The sequence below is a fragment of the Trypanosoma rangeli genome, assembly GCF_003719475.1.
Source record: "Trypanosoma rangeli strain AM80 chromosome Unknown Tra_15.4_contig_00037, whole genome shotgun sequence".
Classification (NCBI taxonomy): domain Eukaryota; phylum Euglenozoa; class Kinetoplastea; order Trypanosomatida; family Trypanosomatidae; genus Trypanosoma; species Trypanosoma rangeli.
In genome coordinates, this window is record NW_021705782.1 from 27,743 (window position 1) to 46,915 (window position 19,173).

Below are 19,173 nucleotides of genomic sequence, written 5' to 3' on the forward strand. Positions count from 1 at the left end.
ATATGTGTTATATATATATATATATATATAACACATATGTGGTGGGGTCTGAGTCCTCATAAAACTAATAGACAAAAACAAACAAACACACAGAAACAAATAAGTCAAAAAAAAAACTCATACTATGCGTTCTTTCCCATAAAAAAAAAGGCGGCCAGAATCTAAGAACGGGACATAGACGGCACAGACTGTGTAATCATATACGGGTTTTGCATTGCCATCATCTGCTGCTGCGCGTAGGGGTTCGTAGCGGAAGGGTAGGCGCCGTAGCCGCCATATGTGCCATACCCACCATAGGCTCCAAACCCAGCGCTGGCACCGTTACGGTTCCGTTGATGGCCACTCGCCGCCAAAGCTACCTTCAACCTCTTATTGAGAATGCTGAAGCCGTTCAATGCAGCGATGGCCTGTTGGGCACTTGAAGCACTCTGAAACTTCACAAATCCATAGCCACGACTCTGGCGTGTCTCACGATCACAGACAATCTTGACCGACTCAATGGGGCCGTAGCGTTCAAACAGCTGACGCAGCTGCACCTCGTCCACCGTCGTGGGAATGTAGTTCACCATGAGGTTGCGCAGCACATCGGGTTCCGGGTTCATCTGCGCCGCTGCTGCTTGCTGTGGTTGTTGCTGAGGAGCGTAGTATTGCATTTGTTGAGACATGGTAGTGAAGGATACCCTTCTTTAATGTCCTTATTTGTCCTTCTTGGTTGGTTCCTCTTTTTTCCCCCCCCCCGTATTGCGGTCTCTTTCACTGTTCACGTGGTGCGTATACAAACGACCTGTATTACCCACAGAAATAATGGCCCTATGCAAAGAAGCCAGTAAATAAAAAGAGCGGAGAAAAAAAAAAAGACGCAACTGTGTCTCTCCAGCTAAGCAAAAACAAAGGCCCTTATTAGAGCAGAATGGCTACAAGCACACCGACACACACACACAGAAGATGTTAACAACGGGGCACACAAACACACATGCATCTGTTTCTCCCATTGTCTCACTTCCTTCAACGTCCCCGCTCTTTCTCTGTGGTTGTGTCTGTTCGTCTGTCTGAGCAGGACCCACCTTCTCTCCTAAGAGGAGGTACGTTGTCGTTGTTGCTCCTCATGCAAAGCTATGGTGATCTCTTCCACTGGCCGCAGAAACCCCAGCAAATTATGGGTCCACTCCTCCAAAGATGAAGCGAACATCTCCGAAGGTTCCTTGTGTAGTGCATCGCTTTTTATTAACGTGCAACCTGACGCATCCCCTTCGCCCCCCTGAAATGTGCGAATTACATCGTCACGTAGCTCATTTTGTACTCGCGCGTGCTCCTTAGTGAGAACCACAAGCTGCTGCTGAAGAGCAGCATGGGTCTCCTGCTCCTGCTCAATGCACTCATGCAATTGGGTAAACTCTGCCACGTATGCCGCATCCTTCGCCCGCAGAAACTCTCGAACGGCCTGCACCCGTAGTGGTGGTGGTGGATAGAGAGTCCCCCCTTCATGCGTCTCACCCACGCTTGCCGTGGACCCTGGTGAGTCCATGGACGGAGCTAAAAGGGCACGATCCACCCGATTCAAAAAGGCAAGTGCAACCTCTCTGTCGTGGCCTTCAACGCCTCCATCCTCTTCCTTCTCCTCGAGAAGTGAGGCAACGGTGTCGGCAAGGTAGTGCATTGAAATCCGGTAGCTGCCAACAAGGCCATACCTCCCTTCCTCCCCCTCGCCAAGTAACATGAAGTCCAGCAAAGAGAGGGCGAGACGACGATCCTCCTTTAAGTCCGCCTGAGCCGCTGCTCCTGTGACGGCGTGCAGTGGTAAGAGCTGTCGCGTCATCCAAGGAATAAGCTCCCGATTCAACTGCTCTTTCACGGCAGCAGGGGCTGCACCCGTCCCATTTGCCTGGGATAAAGCGGGAAAAGCTGAGAGAGAAAGACGCGGTCCCACACGGCGCATGACGTTGCGCGCCGTGATGCGGGCCACACGCTGAATGCTTGGTACCCCAGCGAGCTCAAGGCCGCGCGGCAGACACCCAAGTAGCTCCACAAGGCACAGCAGCAGACGGCATCCCTCTTCATCCAGTGCCTGAAGTGGGGCATGCTTCACTACCAAGATCGTGAGTTGGAAAAGCGCTGCCAGCACCGGAGACGAAAACGGCGGCCGATGAGAAAGAAGCGTCGAAAGCGTGCAAAGGTTCGTGAGGGATACACGCAATGAAAAAGACTTCATAGCGACTTCTCCGTCAGTGTCGAAAGCGATAGGGAATTTGTTGTACGCCGCCAACACCATCTCTACCGCATCCAAGATCAGCACCTCCACGTCAGGCGCAGGGCTTTTTACCGCACCATCTTCGCCGTCGGGTTGCGGTGGGGACAAGGCAAGTCCACCAAGCAACGTTGCCTTCTCACCCGGTGGGTGAAGAAGATCATATCCAGCATCAGAAGCAGCTGTGGAGAGGGCTGCGTCAAAAAACATGCAAGTGGTCCCACCCCGGTTATGCGAGGGTTTCTTGCCAGGGATGGCGCTGCCACCATGCATCATTGGCGAATACGTAGATGTCTGTTGCTCTATGTTATCTTTTTTTTTCCGTATAACAGGGCGAAAACCTCCACCGCCCTTGGACAAAAAGCCGCACACCCGCTGTGCCCACCGTCTAAACCAAGAAGCAGCAAAGAATATGGAACAAGAAGCAGAAAAAAGTCACACCTACGTGGCACAGAGCAGAGGGAAGAATTTTAAAAAAAAAAAGAGTCTGCGGTATAACACAGCGCGGGGCAATGCAAGTAATAATAGTGCTCACAATAATATCATGTGGGCCGGGAAAGAATACAGGAAAAAAAAATCTCGACAAAAAACATGGGCTCGGGTGCTTTGTATATAAAACGTATGTGCATGCAAAGCAGAAGTAGCAGCACAAGTTCCCCTCATTTGAGCCTTTCCCACAGAATGTCCCTCTGCGGGTGCAGGAAGAGAGATGCGACGGGCATGTTTTATTTTTCTTCCTCCTCTTTCTTCAACCCCGACGCTGCGTCCCGGTGGCACATCGGGTGGCAACTGCAGCACTGCAACAGAAAAACAAACAAGAACGAGGGAGTTGCAACATGAAGAATAACAAACAGCAAAAAAAAAATCTGCGCGCAAACCGTCCTTTTTGGAATATTTGCCTTTTATTTTTACCTCTTTATGTATTTGTTGTCGTTTTTTTTTTTTTCTGGGGTGGAGAAGGGAAAAACAGACAGGGCTGTTGAAGGCGGCGCTCTGTTCCCTACCGTTTGGAGAAATTCTGTTCCCCAAAGAAAAAAAAAAAAAACTGCAAATTAGTTTCTTCGCAGAGTTCATGCAGCAATGACGTTATCATGGGGAATGGAATACGGCGTTCACCTTTAAAGCACTCACCCCATCCCTCTCTTTTCCTCTGCCACGTATATTTATTTTTTTTCCGTTTTTCCTTTTCTTTTCCCTCCGTACCTTTGTGCACATACGTTCTGTTTTCGCCTGGCTGCCGCATTCCTCTCCTCCCGTCCTTATCTGAAATGTTAGTTCCTTCGTTCAATGCAATATTTGCCTGGCAATCCCCCTTCCGCCTTTGCCGGCGCCACGTGGGCCACGCATCCAAAGAAATGTCAGCCCTACAACTCATAGTTGTCTCACACAAAAACATGCTCATTCGCTCATGCCGTCCAAAGTCCGCCCCCAGGTTTGGGGTACGGAAAGGAAAAAACAACAACATCAAAAATAAAAAACAATCAAGCTTATGGAAAAGCAGTACGCCACACCAAACAAACGGCGCCTCAAGTCCCGCCCACACAAAGACGAAAAAAAAAACACATACACCTGTCTCACACTTGCTACGTCAGACTTAAGGGACCTCTACCGCTGACGACGTTCATCCTCCTCCTGCCGTGCCAGGAGCATTTGTTGGTAGAAGACCGTCTGCAAGGCCGCCTGCTGCTGTAGAGAGAACATCATGGCCGACGCCCTCAATGAATTGTACGCCTCCCACGCCGCCTCCACATTAGCGTACGCCACCTTCAGACGCTTCCCCGCAATGCAGTACCCATTGAGCGAATTCGCGGCATATGACGCACTAAAGTAGTAAACATACTTCACAAACCCATACCCTCGGCTCTCCCGTGTCTCCCTGTCATAGATAATCTTCACGCTTTCAATGGGACCAAACTGGCCAAAAAGGCCGCACAGCTCCATTTCATCCATCATGGGAGGAAGGTAATTCACAATAAGGTTCCGCAACGGCTCTGGATCTGTAGCGACACCTGGTCGGGCCAAGGAGAAGGAGTTGCTGTTGCTTAGTGCTCTCTCCTCGCCGTTTTGACATAAATGCTCAGGAGTCTGCTGAGTAACCACAGTTGAGAATTCAACTGCAGACTCCTGCGCCTGCACAGATTCTGACGGCGGCGGTTGTGATCCCTCCTCTGCCGCCAGGTCACTGGCACCCGACTCCATGGGTATACGTTCCTGTTCCTCCATATTAATTCGACCTTTTAATTAATGTACTCTATCTGTTGCTTATCTACCCCTTTTGCTGGTGTTGCCTTGTTGTTGTTCTTCGCTATTCGCTTCAAAATCACAAAACACGCAACAACCCACTTCGGCCCAGGGGGGCACAATACAGCGGTAGGTGTATTTGCTTGTAGAATGGGCAAGTAGCCCGCGTGGTATCAAAAAACGTTAAGCCACAGAAACAAATAAATGGAAGCCAGATGTGCGTGTTGCAGAGAAAAAAAAAAGAAAAAAATATGCCCCTAGGCGTCAACTGGAACACACAAGCACACGCAGCAGGACAGTCGCAAACTCCAGCCCACTTTCTCCCTCCCTCCCTCCCTCCCTCCCTCCACGACACGGAACAGCAGCGGGCATTGGGAAGAAATACATGTAGCCATACTAAGCTTCAACGGCCAGCAATGCTCACGTTCAGATAGCATTTCCTAACAGAGACGTAACGGAAACAAAACAAAAGTCAACACACCCATACGTCCCAACCCACTTGCACCGCGAGAGTCATAGCTTCTTTCTTCTTTTCGTTTTTGTGTTTCATTCCGCAAATACAGGCCATGTCAATATTCCATTTTTTTTGTTTTTTTTGTTGTTTTTTTTTTTTTCACATCTCGTTCTTGTACGCCTCTAATAAGCAGTAGAGCGTAACACTTTAATTCCTGCAGTTCTATCTATATAAGGAGTTTATTTATCATGCGTATTTATTTTCTGTCCCCTGTATCAGTGATAGTGTCGGCCGCAACTACGGTGCTTGACGGAAGCCCAACAAGCTGGCAAAACAAGGAATCAGTTCGAACCTCATCAAAACTTCCCTGCACCGCAACCTTACCCTTGTCAAGCACCACAATGTGATCAGCTTTGCGAATCATGCTCAGCTTGTGCGCAAACATAAGAACTGTGCGTTTCTCCTTGCCCCGCTTGGCATCCTCAATGAGGCGGTTAATGGCCTCCTGGACCACCACCTCCGACTCACTATCGAGAGCGGAGGTTGCCTCGTCAAGGATCAATATATTGGGTGCCCGCAGCAAAGCACGTGCAATGGCAATACGCTGCTTTTGACCACCAGATAGCGACCGGCCGCTCTCGCCGACAAAAGTGTCGTAGCCCTGCGGAAGACCTGAAATAAAATCGTGTGCGTTGACCCGCATAGCCGTGTCGACAATGGAGGAGTACAACCATCTATCAATCGGGTCGTCCCAGTTGTGGTCGGCTGCACCGTATGCGATATTCTGTGCAATGGACCCACCAAACAGCACAGGCTCCTGGCCCACATAGCCAATTTTGCCACGCAGCCAACGCGTATCCACGCTATTGAGTTCTTGTTCGTCAATGGTAATATTGCCCTGCGTCGGGCTGTACAACTTCAGGAGCAGCAGCGCCAAAGTACTTTTACCAGAGCCACTGCTACTTACCACGCAAGTGCAACACGAAGGCCGAATCTCTAAATTTAACTTTTCATACACCGGTGCTTCAGGACGTGTCGGGTAGGCAAACGAAACATCCGTAAGTTTGATGTTCCACTTACACTGCAAAGGAATCGTCGCCTTCGTCGCTTCCTGCGTCTTTTGAAGCTGTTCCTCCTTGTCCAAGATATCAAAGATGCGCAAACTGGCACCATAGCCTTTGTTGATCTCCGTCGCCAAGTTCGTCAACCCCATGAGCCCAATCCCGCAGTACACCGTGTAAAGGATGAAGGAGAAAAGAACACCTGTCGACAAATTGTTTGACGCCACAAGTATGGATCCTGCCCACAAGATGCAGTACAACGCCCCATACCCTACAAACTGCAGTAAAGCCGTATACGAGGCATTATAAAACAACATGCGTTTACTGACCTGAAGCACAGCCTCTACCTTTTTTTCGTACCATTTCAATTCTTCAGATTCCCGAGCAAACGCCTTCACGGTACGAATGTTACCCAATCGTTCTGCGGCAACCGTCCCCTTCACAGCAAGTGCGTCTTGCATCTGTTGTTGTAGTCGTCGAACATAGCCTCCGTAAAATCCAGCAAACACCGCCAAAGGAGGGATCATGCCACATATCACCCCTGTAAGGATTGGGGAATAGTACAGCATAATACCAATACTTCCCACTGTCTGAAAAAAATTCTTGCTTCCCTGCGTTACTGCCTGTGTTAGGGAGCTACCCACGACATTGCAGTCCATAGAGAGGCGCTGCACCAGAGATCCTGTGGTGTTTCCAGGAGAGTCAAAGAACGCGGTTGGCTGGCTGAGAAGTCCACGATAGAGACGACTTCGCAGACGTGCAATGACGCGTTCCCCAGCATACCCAATACAAGCCAAACGCGTAAAATTGCCTACGCCTGAAAGCACAAACCACCCCAACAGCTGCATAGACGTTCCTAGAGGCAATTCTCCTCTACTGGCAAGGTCAATCAGTTGTCCAAATTTTGCAGGAATCGCCAGAGTCGCCATGCCGTAAAGGCCTACACCAGCTACAGCCATTGCAATGTATGGTGCTTCATCCCAAGCAGATCGCAGATACCGCGAAAATGACCCTTTTCTCGATGCAGGTTCCGTAGCATAAAGAGGTGAAAGGGAGTTGGTTGGCCGCTGCACAGGTGTAGCCGCACCAAAGTCCGTTTGCAGACGAACTGAGGAGGCAAACCGCTTTAAATCAAGCAATGCCTCTGGGTGATACGGACGCCAAATATATCGTGGTGGCCACATGTCTTCAGTCAGACAATTCCGCAGCAACGAAAAAAAAAAAAAAATATGGTCTAGCAAAAAAAAAAAAACGTGAAGAAAAGCCGTGGACGACGTCCCCATCAGCATCCACAACCACATTAATCCAAAAGAGACACAAACTCACACACTCACGCAAACGTAAAAAAAGAGAGAACAAAACAAAAAAAAAAAAAGAAGGAAAAAGAGAGAAACGGTTTGCGAGCACATCGCAAACACACGATAAAACAAAGCTGTGACAGCAAAGCACCTTCGCAGCCACAAAAGAAGGAAAGAAAAATGCCTATGGTTTCTCCGACTCGTTCGAGAGCTGCATTAGAAGTGATGTCTCCACGGGGCGCCAGAAGAAAAAGGCTGCCATCAAACTTTTGTTGGGCACCAAATGATCCACCGCTACTTCCTTGCCTTGAAGCAGAGTCTGCAAAAGAAGATATTGCTGCAAACAGCATCCAAAGTTTACGAGACCCTCTTGGATGCGTTTGGTCTCCTCCAACTCCCTCAACTCCTGAAAAAATATGGGAATGCATGGAAACAGTAACTGACTCCTTTTTCGCATGGTTTCCCTCAAGGTTTTATGCCCTGCATCATAATCCAGCAGTTTTTTCAGCCGACTGGAGAGTTCTACAGCGTTCTTAGGAAGAGACGCCCACGTGTGACGCATGCGCTCCACCGCCGGAGCTTGCATTCCCTTATACGCGGCAACTAGAATATCCCAGTTTCGTAGTTTGATGAGCTCATCGCACAGAAGCAGCAGTGAGGCTACATTTTCCCTCCGACGTGTGAGGTCCCTTTCGGCGACCACGGCGCATGAAACCCAGTTCGTGAAGCGAGAAATAAAATCTCGATACTGAATGAAATTTGGTATCAAACTTGCCTCCCCCGTTTCCCACCGTTGTCCAAGCAACTCCGGCCCTGTGAGTTGACGATGCAAGTAGGACGTCAAAATGGTGAGTTGGGTGGCAATTTCTCGTGGCGAGTAGTGAAGCAGTACGGAGGTGGGTGTTTCACCCTGTTGGGGCACCCCTAAAAGCATGGCTGGGGCACGATAGCACAGAGCCGTCCTGTCGCCATCCGCCATCAGGCGCAACAACGCTGCGGGAGCAGCTGCCTGATCAGCCTTTGCCCTGGCAAAGGTAAGAAGACGAGAATGTAGTGCATCACTAGAAAAGTCCTCGTAATAACTCTTGACCCATAACTCCAGGACACTAAACACAGCCGACTGGATCTCGCGGCGCAGTTCCTGGTAACAGTGCTGCTCCAAGGCGCTTCGAACGCCGGCACCAGGCCTGGTTATGGCCGGAACATCGTGCCGTTCAATCAACCGCCCCAAGAGCTCATCCGGGGTCACAAACTGGCGATACGTCAAGAGGGCGACACGGGTGTACAAATCCCGCTGCGGATTGCGCGGGTCTGTCATCATCAGCACCAGACGGTGGAACCCTATAAAGGCCATATACGTCGACGAGGGGATAAGTGCGGCAGCACCTCCTCCCCCCATGCCTGCGGCAGCACCGTCATTTAAAATTGGGGCACGTAGTATTATGCAGGAAGCGCGAATCGCCTCAGGGGAGTTGGAGTCATGGTACGCAGGCAGCACCTTCACAAAGGCGATACCATTCCCTACACCATCAGATGAAGGTTCTGTTAGCTTCTTATCAACACGAGGCCTGACCGGTGAGTGCGGTTTCACTGTGTGAGCAAAGTCCATCAGAACATCGGACCCCGCAAAGTTAATGCGACGCACCAACCGATGGTCCGCGTCCGCCTTTGGCCCGTAGCGATCACGCACGTAGTGCCGCGCGGCGTGCTCTAGTGCTTCAGGAGTCAATTCATCGTCCAAAAGCAGGGCAAAAGGAATAAGGCCTTCCATGCGCACATAGAGGCGTATCAGTCCCCGACCCGCAGAGGTGCCTGCCACCATTAGCAAGGAAGATAGACTTCCTTTAGCGTGAATGTTATGTAGACACGTGAAAAAATAAAAATTTAAAAAAAAGCCGAAACATAATACCAATAAAACTATCTAACGAGCAAGAGCAACAGTGCACAATTCCCCTTCACTTGCAAAACTGCCGCTGGAAAGTTCCCCTCCGCACCATCCCAGTAAAACTGCCGTATTGAGCTGGCGAGAGCGTTAGACGGCAAAATATGGCTACTCAGCACACCCAAGCCTTTTTGACTGATGGGCGTACACAAACACACCATAAACTCATTCACGGTTGCCAGCTGACCCAGTTGATCCACTGGCAACAAGGGGTTTAAGGAGGGAAGTAAAGCTGTAAAGGGAACACCGAAAGAGGCCACACTGCAGAGGCCTGTAGCTCGCTCTACGGTGGCGAAAAGATGCTCGTAGCTGTTCAAGACGCGCCTCCACGCCAAGCAAGAACTTCTCTTAAGTGTATCCCAGTCCAACGACCGGGGAAGATAGTGTTCCTGTAAAAGAGCCTCGCGCATTGCTTCAGTTACACCTCCGTAGGTGGAGAACAACACAACCATTGTCCATACCTCAAAACAAAATATGAGAAAATATACCACACATACAAGGAGGCAAGCCTTAGGTTCATGCGAACAAGTGCCAGAGCTACGCGATGCAACACCGGGGCGCATGTTGCGTTCCCCACCATTATTTTTACCTTCATGAACCTATAAAAAATGTAACCCGCACGGGCATCCTTCGAGAAAACTGCCCTGGAACGCAACGTCCCTTCCGTGAGCGTTGCCTCGGAGTTCAGAGTTCAACAAGGCCCGTCCAGCCAACAACAAGTTTACTATCACCGTATCCGCAGCCTCGCCGCACATGATGTAGCGTGCCGGGTATTGATCTATGTCACAACGACAAAATCGACCACACAAAAGCATCGGATACGCCTGCACCACGCTCCCCCGCCCTCCTCACTCACCTCCTCCTCCCCACATGGCAGTAGGGGATGACACGGTGGGCATTCAACTTATTGCGTCGCTACAGGCATCCCTGCATCGTTCCGCAACCGCCAGGCAAAAATGTCTGCCTGGGCCGTTGCATATTTTTGCTTCACCAACAACGCCAAACGAGTTTTCATTTCTATAATTGCATTCTCATCCAGGCCCGTCATCTGGTAGCAGCACAGGTCCACAAATTTCCACAAAATGAAACAAAAGACGGTATGAAAGAAGCAACTCCATTAGTGTCACACTTTCCAGTAATAAATATTTCTGACACGTTAGAATCAATTGTAACGCTTTCCTCACCATGTAACGTCCAATGCCGCTGCAACCCTCATAGACTTCTTTGAGTGTTGTAACATCGTAAATACAAATATTCGCAAATACCTCGTCACCGGTGATCACAGCCTTACAAACAGTGGAAGTGGAACCTTCCCACAAAACCCCCGCTATCGCCTGCTGAAAAATTAGGTAGTCCGCATTAGCATCTCAATCATTTCCCTCTGATGCGAACAGTGCTTCAATGCACCACTGTAGCAGCATCGCAGCACGTAAAAACGAGAAAACCTTCAAGAGCAGTTGTACCGTACAACGCCGCACACCTGAAAAAGCCACACTCCCTGCCAACGCAGCAACGTCACCCTTGTCACCTTCGAATGTTTTGATGCTCCAATCGTCCACCTCATCTAGTGCGGTAATCAGGTAGGCTTCTATAAGAGGCCCAGCTGTCAACTTTCATGTGGCTCTGTTAAAGCAGCGAGTTGCAGCGTGGGTGATTGAGCTCTTTCAGCAACCAAGGGCATGGGGCACCGTACACCAAATATTTGCTCCATGCAACCCGGATGTCCTGAGGCGAGTCCAGTAACTGAACAAGACGACCATGCACGGCCAACCACAGAGTTGTGGCACTGTCAGAAGAAAGGTAGAGATGCATCTCCAAAACAGCCTCTCCAAACTTGGTTGCCCCGCAGAATGTCTCTAAGTTTTTTTTTCTTTTTCGCAGGTTCTTGAGCAACCGCGTCTGCTAACGTTTTCCGCCCTTCGCACTGAAGTCGTAGCTGATGCAACAACGGCTCCACTTCCGCAAAACGGCCAGCCTCCACACGGAGGTTACGTTCCGTGTTTGTATATAACGTTTTTCAATCAAGCGAAGCATACAAATCAGCGTCGAGAGGTGATCGCGACGTCGCCTCATCGCAACCGTTCGGAGCGGCCAGAATCCACTGTCCTGGTCCCTCCGCCCACCCCCCATCTGTCATTAACTAGGCAAAAGTTACAATGCGTTTAAAAGGCATCTTCAACAGGACGTGCGACCCCTCCATCCTTCGTAGTTAGTTCTTTTGCATTACTCGAATGAGCCGGAGCTCGTCATCCGCACAAGTAGGTAAGTAGGCCACGAATATGTGCTGTCACCTTCTGCTGAGCAGCCCCCGCCAAGTATTATTCTGCCACAATGTGCGAGATGAACTCGGCTGTGATTTGCGGTAAATTATTTTCCGTGTCATAATTATCCATTTACTCCCGCATTAAGGTAAAAGAAGTAGAATATGCACCCTCCGCTGGAGTCACGAAGAAGCTGATCCTGGGTGAGGAGGCCGAGAAACCTGACACGTGCTCCACGCCGGAGTTGGGCAAGAGCTGGATATGTTCCAGTCTTTTCTGTAACGCCTGTCGCAAGTGCTTGTGTCGGCCCACCTCATACAGCAAGAGTGAGACGCACCACTCCACAGGTGCCCTCTCCTTTGCACCCGGATCATTTTTTTTTCTTTTGATTCATGCAAGATGCATTCATGGTGCCTTCATTGGAAGCTATTCTCAAGCATTACTCACCTTGTCGATAGGATTCTCCTTCTTTTAAATCACCGTTTTCCTTCGACAACTTTGCCACGTGGCAGCCTTAGTTTTTATTGTTTCTGTTTTTTTTTCTCCCTTTCACGTCGTATCTCTGCAGCTTTGCGACAAGCCCCCTTTTGAAAAACAGTTTGTAAATAAAAGTCTGCTTTCAAGGCATCCAGGTTTTTTTTTATGCTTTTTTTTTTGGTTTTGCCTCTTCTCTTTCCGCGATCTCCCAAGTTGGCGCTGACGTGGGCCAGGTGAGGACCACAGACGCGGACAATCGTCGTCGCCGCCAGCTCCACGCATCGCCATGGGCTGCTGCGCTAACCCATGGTCCCCCACACCACCACTAATGGAAAAAAAAAAGAAGGCAAAAAAGGGAAAGGTGGGGAGACGCACAGAGTATTAGCCAAGTAAATTGGACACCAAACCGCCGTCACGGACAAGTCATGCCTAACCAGTGCATAAGATAGCAATCAATCTTGGCCCGCGAGAAGTGGAAAGGGGTGGGATGCATAGCTACCACCGCCAGTTTGGCAAAATGAGTCCCTCGCCTGTTTGCTGTTGGCGCTAGGATTCGTCTAATTTCCTTTTGTTTCGTTATTCCTCCTCTCCAGGCTTCCCCCGTTCCTTTCTTCGTTTCTCTACCCTGCGCATTCCTCTCCGTTCTCCTTGCCGTGTATTCAATCCACTCTTTCTGTTAGCTTGTGGATGCGTGTATGTCTGTTCTGTTTTTTTAGGGGCTTCTTTTTTTTTGTTTTTTTTTGTTTTGCCTTGATCGTCAGTATCACAGACCTCAATTCTCTCTATTACTTCCTCGTTTCTCCGCCTCTTCTCTCTTCTTTTTGTTTGGTTTGTTTCCAGCAAGGTAAAAAAAAAAAGAGAAAAAAAGAGAAGGCACAGGGCACAGCGCCCCGCAACCCCCTCGCCCTCAGACATGCACAAATATTAATTTCTTCTCTCCATTGCTTCTTCCGCCTCGGTGTTTAGCATTAATGCGGGACATGCAGCAGCCGTAGTTTTCTGTTGCCTCCACGAGGCCCACCCGCCTTGCCCTCCCTCCCACTTTCACGTGTCCAGAGAAAATAATAATAATAATAATAACCGTTTCCTCCCCTCGTACCGCCCTATTCCCTTCGCTGCTCGACTCTCTTCCCGGCAGCCACGGAGTCTAACACAAGACACCAATTTCGCTTCTTTTTCTGCTTTATCCCCCCCTCTCTGTCTCTGGTGTGTGCGTACGTGTGTAGCCGCTCACCTGTCCGTCTGACGTCGCTGACTGTCACCCCTCTTCGTGGTCGTTTTTTTTTTTTTCATTTCTACTCAAAGTGCACGTGTGTTGCGTCACTACACCTGTCTTCCCCCTCTCCAACGCGCGTGCGGGCAGCGGCATCATCGCCGCCTCACTGAACTCGTCAAAGAAGCACCCTGAAGACCATTCGCCAACAAGACACACATCCAAAAAAGAAAAAAAATGATAAAAACATTTCTTTAAAAAAAAACATTTATGGTGTAAGTGGTGTCTGCACGTTTGACTAGTGTTCCACACCATCCCCTGACTGCGTTGTTGCTCCCGCCTGCAGACACCACCGCTATCGTCCCTCGCGTCATTGATCATTGTGATAGTCCCAAGATGGCCCCCCAGTCTTTGGGGCCTCAGTCATCCTCACCCATTCGTACGCAACGATCCCAGACGTATATGAGCATGAGTGAAGAAAACAAGCTCGCATCCATCACACACACACAGCAAATCGCTGAAAATGAACCCCCCACGTGGTCCCATGGCAAAAATGAAAAAAACAAAACAAAAAACAAAAAAGCAATAAAGAACAGAAAGACAAAAAAAAAAAAAAACAGGCAGCTAATTCAAGAGCAAACATTGAAAATCAGAAAAAGGAGAGGGGTGAAGAGAACAAGCGAGAGTGGCGTTGAATCACCACCGCCGATAACGTACTGTGCAGACACACCCACAGCCACAGCGAACATGCCGCAAAATAGAAGTAAAAATTGAGTCAATGACAACCCCGGCGCAGAGAGCAGTTCGAAGTCATCCGATCCCGTGTCACAGGGAGAAGCAAAATAAGAACGAAACATACATGCACACACACGCTAAAAAAAAAAAAAAGTGAGGAAAAGGGGAGAGGCTACGTTATCAGACAACAAAGGATTGAATGAGCAGATACGCTCACATGCAATTCGAGAGAACGTTGTTGTTGTCTTTTACGGCTGCGGTGCAAAGCTGGCCGACGCTCTACAGTCCCACCCACTGAAAGAAGAAAAACACGCAAGTGTGGAAGTACGGAAACGGGGAGAAAAACAAAAAAAAAGGGCAAAGAGGTAGAAAGAGAGATGGAAAACGAAAAAAAAAAAGAAATAGCAGAAGAAAAACAGAGAGGACGGCAAGGACGAATAACAATACGACACCAAGCTCCCAAACACACATGCATCTCCATATCCGTGCAAGTTATATAGTCACCTCTGTCTAGCACATCACCACAAAATGCCTCCTCACTGCCCCCACCATACGCACATTCTTTTTACCTGCCTCTCCCTTTCCTTGCCCTCACGACGACCAACACTTCCATTTCCTCCTTTTTTTTCCTTTTTTCTGGCTGCTGTTTGACTCTTTTTTTCTTTTTCCAAGAATTTCATATTTTTTTTTTCTTCTTCTTTTACCTTTCATCACTTTTTTCTTCTTATTGTTTTTCTGCTCTCCTTCTTGAAGGAGAGGAAGTGTCTCTGTATTTATTTATTTTGTTTCCTTTCTGTTTCAGTTTCGTTTTCTCCGGCCTCTCCTCAACGAGCTGCTTCTTTCATCGTGTTGTTGATTTCCATATTTTTCCACCTTTTTCTTTTTTTTCATTGCAGCTCTACACTCCCGCCTCTCACCTTCCAAACACACACGCATACAGAGATGCACACAAAGCTCCTCCTCCCTCCTTATTTCCCTTCAGAAAGCACACCTCTTCCCACCCCGCTAACCCACTCACCCACATCTCTCCCTCTGCATACATAAAAAGTGTGTGTGTGCAAGCAGGCAGGCAGACGGGTGCCTATATATATATATATTATATATATATGCGAGCGTCCATGTCTGCACTGAACTGAAACTATGCCCTTGCCGTTCATGTGCGTGGAAGAGAGTATCAATTATAGCGGCCATTGTAGCGGCCACGTCCACCGCGCCCACGGCGTGGGCCACGCATATTGCCAACCATCTCGCTGCCGAACGTCTCTGCGTCGGCTCTTTTCATTCCCTCACGGTCCAGCCGAACAATACGATCTTGCTGGTCGCAAGATATCTTGTCAAAAAAGCTGCTCCTGTCATAGACCTTGCTATGAGTCTTGGCGTCCTCCTTGGCCTTTTCAAACTCGTTCTTCTTCTTCTCAAACTCCTCTCGGCTCTTTGTAAAGTCAAAGTCGTCCTTGAACTCCTCCTTCGCAGCCCCTGTAGCAGGTCGGAAATCCTGTCCCGTGTGCCCATCCGCACGACGCGCACCGCGATAACCGCTACCACCACCACCACGACGGTAACCACCGCCGCCGTAACGTTGCTGCTGGTGATGTGGTTGATGATGATGATGCTGCTGCTGCTGCTGCTGCTGCTGTGGGTGGGCATGACCAGCTGAAGGACCACTGCGCTGCTGCGTAGACGTCATCTTAGACGGAGGGTTGCGAGCAGGCAGTGCCGTCACAATAGCTGGGTCCATCATGGCATTATGAGGCTCCTCAAATACAGTCAGCTCCTTGATGTCAGATCCGCGAAAGACAATCTGGTCAAAAAGTTGGTCAGCAGGAGGAATTTGTGCCAACCCCGCCTCCTCGCCGCGCCCCTCCGTGCCGAACACACGCACATTTGTTAGGCTGACGGTATTATTGGGTCCATCGATTTGCCCCAAAGTACCCTCGTAGCGGATCAGGCTGTTGGTAATGAGGGTAATCGTACTACCTATAGCACGCTCCGCAGACATTTCGGCGACGCTTTCCTCCTCGCTTTAGTTTTCCTCCTTTCTTTTTTTTTTATTTCCTCTTCGTTTCTTGATGCAAAAAAAAAAAGGAGGGGGAAGCGCGAGTGATAGCAACAGCAACGTCATATACATATTGGTGCTTCCAATTTTATTTTATTCTGACTTTTGCCGGCCTCAACGTGGGACTCGCTCCATCTCTCACAATCTGCTAAAACGGGGCACAAACTCAGCGGACAAAAAAAAAAAAGTGCAAGACATTTGTCAGACACGTCACCTCTGCGGCTCCCGTGCGCGCTGTTCGGCGCACCCCGGAGAGCCATAAGAAGAAAAACCTGCAAAAGAAAAAAAAAATCAACAACAAAGTCATGTGGACGCACCTTTTTTCCTCCTCCTTCGGCAGGTTCAGTTGTTCTTTTTTTTTCTTTTTTATCTCATGTTGTTTTCGTCCCTGTACTTTACATTGCCTGTTCCGAGGAGGTGACAGCGCGGGCGATAGAGAGGGCCTCGTCCTCCGTCAGGTCCTCATACAACAGCACACCGTACAGCGTGTCGCCCACTACCACGCGGATGTGATTGGCGGCTTTCGCCAACGTCACCTCCGCCTCCGCGCTATCCACCACGCCTTTTCGCTCCTGCAAAAGACCCGCGCGACAAATAAGCTGCAAGGCCCGACAACAGTCCAGGATGGAGGCAGCATATTCACTTTCCAGAAGTTGAAGATACTTGAGGAGAGTGAAGTGGGCACTCCGCCGGAGGATGATGTCCAACATCAGCCGCTGCCGCGCCTCACATGCGGTATCAAGAAGTATAATGTTGACCGCAGTGCTACCAAACGACATTTGATGCCGCCTAAACGTCATGGCCACGCTCAGATTTTCCTCGGCCTCAATCGCCAGACGGTCCTCATCCACCACATCAAAGCAGCGGGTTAAAATGGGACCGGTAAGTTGAATGTTCTTTGCCACCATCGTCAGTAACTCCGAGCCTTCCACACGGAGGCTCAGTTCATCGTGAAACAACAAAAAAAAGAGAGCTTCTAGCAATTGCCGTGCACTATCGGGTGAGGCATTCAACTCGACACCCACCACCGGCACTGTGCCAGTGTCCTCAAGCGCATCCCGCGCAATGGTATCCGCGTACATTTTGTCTCGCGACGACTGAAAGATGCGCAAGATGCGTGCAGCCTGAAGTATCACCGCTGTTGTGGTATTGTTCTGGGTAATCATCCGAACCATCCCAGACTGTACACGCGAGGTCACTCGTGGGTTATTGCCTTCACCCAACAGAAGCATCAGAGAGACAAAAAGATCCAAAATGTCATCCTCACTTTCGCGTCGCATCGCCTGCAACAGCAAGTCTATTTCATCGTCATCGCATAACATTTCCCGATAGACCCTTCCGGCATTTGCCATGTATAATAGCAGCAAAACTATTTCACGGCGGTCCTCCGCCACCAGAGAGCACGTTGCAAGTGTGTCGATGAGCATTTCGGCCCCGCCAACCTCCACGAGGCACGTTAGGTAACGCACACCACGCACAAACAACGATGTAGCAGCAAGAAGTAGACGCAGTGGATGGTTCAATCGACATGTCAACCGTAGCCAAGCCGTAATACGTGTAAAGAAAAGCATAGAGGAATCACCCAGATCTTTCTCCATCCTGATGGTATTGCTCGAAGAATGTAGCAAAAGAAAGGCCTCAAGAATGAGAAGACGGGTAGTTCGGGATCCACGATCCCATTGCTCAACCCATATCGCCGCACGACGTCCCTCTACAGCCGAGTTTGTTGCGGCAATTAAAGCGTTCTTTTTGGAAACCTTGGCGTGACGTGATCGCACCGTTAAGAGCCTGTTAGCCTTCTTTTCACCTCCTGCTCCGGATGGCGTTGGTTGTGGCGCGGAGATCGGTGTGGCACTGGCCCCAAATATGGGTAAGGTACTGCAGTTCTTTAACGTCGGCGTCAATAACACATCGTCGCCGGCGTTCACGAGAGAAATATTTGACTGAGTTTGAGAGTAGTGCCTCAATAAGTCCGGCGTTGCTCCGTCGCTCACACCGTGCAATGCCACAAACACGCTGCTCCCTGGTTTTTTTCCGGCACTAAGAGGCATCCCCGCCAGCTGTGCAGACTACAAAAGAGGAAGTGGAGAGAAAAACAAAAATCAAACAAAAACACAACAACAACAAAATTGAAATAACTTCGCAGATACAACCATCACCTAGCGACACCGTACACCCCACGAAGGGGAGATTCGCGTACACCAAATCCACACAGTGGACCACGCTATCAAATCTACTTCTCCCACCAGCCCGGGGCGATTCAAACTAGACGCCTCGTCCCCATCCTGGGCTATCACTACGGCATTCAACGCGTTGCGGCACGGATTGAACGCTTCATCGGGCGCAGCACCAGAGAAAGCACCAGCATTGCAAGCCCAACTAAAAGCAGCAATAAAATTCCTACTTGAACCTCAATTAGCCTACGCTTTGACTTTGGAAGAAGCTGAAACTGAAGACGCTGTCGTTCACTATCGGAGGAGTGAGCACGAAGGTAGTACGGTGAGCCGGGGTCCTTAAGAATTGCATGCGCCCTGAACACACGGTCCAACAGCTTCGCGTCAGGACAAGGTCCATTAGGGCCATACTTGGCACTCATTCGCTCGAAGGCTTCGTCAATTTCCTCCACTGTGCACGACTCCTCAAGAGCAAGCACCTCAAGTGGGTTGTACTGCGAAAGAAAGGCCTCCTGATCCCGCTTCCCGGGGACCTGTGCAAACTGCGTGCGTGACTGGGCAGTGAGTGTCGTGTGAGGCACACAAGTGATGCAAACCGACAGGGAGGCACCAAGAGACCTACGTGCACACGGTGGAGGCCCTCGGCTCACGCAGCCCCTAAAGCCACGCTGAGCACCACAACGCGCAAGCGCCCGCAACCCGTTCATGTTCATGTAACAATATGTTTATTTTCCTTCCTACTTGCGTACGTCTGAGTTTCTTTGCTGTTTTGTAGATTTTGTTTCCACTGAAAAACGTTTCTCGGCCCGCAGTGTCCCACGACGTTTATCAACCACGAGCCGTAAACCGCAAAACTCGCCTCCACCCAAAAACACAATAAAGCAAAACCATCAGATAAAATGAAAGCCAAACGAAGAAAAAAGAGCAATAGAGAAAACAAGGTGCGGCTACACACTCCTCCACCTTCCAGAGAGAGAGAGAGAGAGAGAGAGAGAGAGGAGGAGGAGGAGAGAAGA

At 49.6% G+C, this 19,173-nt stretch overlaps 9 protein-coding genes across 9 annotated transcripts, besides 17 other annotated features; all 9 read right to left on the reverse strand.

The window, feature by feature from the left end:
- Positions 1–38: part of a microsatellite that runs on past the window's edge.
- Positions 39–61: 23 nt separating this feature from the next.
- Positions 62–117: a sequence feature (A-rich).
- Positions 118–161: 44 nt separating this feature from the next.
- TraAM80_01768 (RNA-binding protein UBP-2) lies at positions 162–665 on the reverse strand (the record flags this gene model as incomplete). Its single annotated transcript, XM_029378798.1, has 1 exon — positions 162–665. The coding sequence occupies one exon, from the start codon at positions 663–665 to the stop codon at positions 162–164; it is 504 nt and encodes a 167-aa protein (XP_029241305.1).
- A 407-nt stretch (positions 666–1,072) lies between these two features.
- Positions 1,073–2,521, reverse strand: TraAM80_01769 (uncharacterized protein; the record flags this gene model as incomplete). The annotated part of the gene is made up of 1 exon (XM_029378799.1): positions 1,073–2,521. The coding sequence occupies one exon, from the start codon at positions 2,519–2,521 to the stop codon at positions 1,073–1,075; it is 1,449 nt and encodes a 482-aa protein (XP_029241306.1).
- A 1,329-nt stretch (positions 2,522–3,850) lies between these two features.
- Positions 3,851–4,468, reverse strand: TraAM80_01770 (RNA-binding protein RBP-3; the record flags this gene model as incomplete). The annotated part of the gene is made up of 1 exon (XM_029378800.1): positions 3,851–4,468. One exon carries the CDS (start codon positions 4,466–4,468, stop codon positions 3,851–3,853), a length of 618 nt encoding a protein of 205 aa, XP_029241307.1.
- A 338-nt stretch (positions 4,469–4,806) lies between these two features.
- Positions 4,807–4,834: a microsatellite.
- A 232-nt stretch (positions 4,835–5,066) lies between these two features.
- Positions 5,067–5,100: a microsatellite.
- A 96-nt stretch (positions 5,101–5,196) lies between these two features.
- Positions 5,197–7,185, reverse strand: TraAM80_01771 (ATP-binding cassette protein subfamily B, member 1; the record flags this gene model as incomplete). Its single annotated transcript, XM_029378801.1, has 1 exon — positions 5,197–7,185. The coding sequence occupies one exon, from the start codon at positions 7,183–7,185 to the stop codon at positions 5,197–5,199; it is 1,989 nt and encodes a 662-aa protein (XP_029241308.1).
- Positions 7,186–7,214: 29 nt separating this feature from the next.
- Positions 7,215–7,253: a sequence feature (GA-rich).
- A 90-nt stretch (positions 7,254–7,343) lies between these two features.
- Positions 7,344–7,394: a sequence feature (GA-rich).
- An 89-nt stretch (positions 7,395–7,483) lies between these two features.
- On the reverse strand, positions 7,484–9,121 carry TraAM80_01772 (guanine nucleotide releasing protein; the record flags this gene model as incomplete). The annotated part of the gene is made up of 1 exon (XM_029378802.1): positions 7,484–9,121. One exon carries the CDS (start codon positions 9,119–9,121, stop codon positions 7,484–7,486), a length of 1,638 nt encoding a protein of 545 aa, XP_029241309.1.
- Positions 9,122–9,216: 95 nt separating this feature from the next.
- On the reverse strand, positions 9,217–9,693 carry TraAM80_01773 (uncharacterized protein; the record flags this gene model as incomplete). Its single annotated transcript, XM_029378803.1, has 1 exon — positions 9,217–9,693. The coding sequence occupies one exon, from the start codon at positions 9,691–9,693 to the stop codon at positions 9,217–9,219; it is 477 nt and encodes a 158-aa protein (XP_029241310.1).
- A 2,442-nt stretch (positions 9,694–12,135) lies between these two features.
- Positions 12,136–12,164: a microsatellite.
- Positions 12,165–12,699: 535 nt separating this feature from the next.
- Positions 12,700–12,726: a microsatellite.
- A 29-nt stretch (positions 12,727–12,755) lies between these two features.
- Positions 12,756–12,798: a microsatellite.
- A 241-nt stretch (positions 12,799–13,039) lies between these two features.
- Positions 13,040–13,059: a microsatellite.
- A 682-nt stretch (positions 13,060–13,741) lies between these two features.
- Positions 13,742–13,809: a sequence feature (A-rich).
- Positions 13,810–14,265: 456 nt separating this feature from the next.
- Positions 14,266–14,343: a sequence feature (A-rich).
- A 364-nt stretch (positions 14,344–14,707) lies between these two features.
- Positions 14,708–14,737: a microsatellite.
- A 272-nt stretch (positions 14,738–15,009) lies between these two features.
- Positions 15,010–15,035: a microsatellite.
- Positions 15,036–15,101: 66 nt separating this feature from the next.
- On the reverse strand, positions 15,102–15,926 carry TraAM80_01774 (kinesin; the record flags this gene model as incomplete). Its single annotated transcript, XM_029378804.1, has 1 exon — positions 15,102–15,926. One exon carries the CDS (start codon positions 15,924–15,926, stop codon positions 15,102–15,104), a length of 825 nt encoding a protein of 274 aa, XP_029241311.1.
- Positions 15,927–15,960: 34 nt separating this feature from the next.
- Positions 15,961–15,995: a microsatellite.
- Positions 15,996–16,378: 383 nt separating this feature from the next.
- On the reverse strand, positions 16,379–18,034 carry TraAM80_01775 (uncharacterized protein; the record flags this gene model as incomplete). The annotated part of the gene is made up of 1 exon (XM_029378805.1): positions 16,379–18,034. The coding sequence occupies one exon, from the start codon at positions 18,032–18,034 to the stop codon at positions 16,379–16,381; it is 1,656 nt and encodes a 551-aa protein (XP_029241312.1).
- A 40-nt stretch (positions 18,035–18,074) lies between these two features.
- Positions 18,075–18,112: a sequence feature (A-rich).
- Positions 18,113–18,288: 176 nt separating this feature from the next.
- Positions 18,289–18,870, reverse strand: TraAM80_01776 (uncharacterized protein; the record flags this gene model as incomplete). The annotated part of the gene is made up of 1 exon (XM_029378806.1): positions 18,289–18,870. The coding sequence occupies one exon, from the start codon at positions 18,868–18,870 to the stop codon at positions 18,289–18,291; it is 582 nt and encodes a 193-aa protein (XP_029241313.1).
- A 255-nt stretch (positions 18,871–19,125) lies between these two features.
- Positions 19,126–19,173: a microsatellite.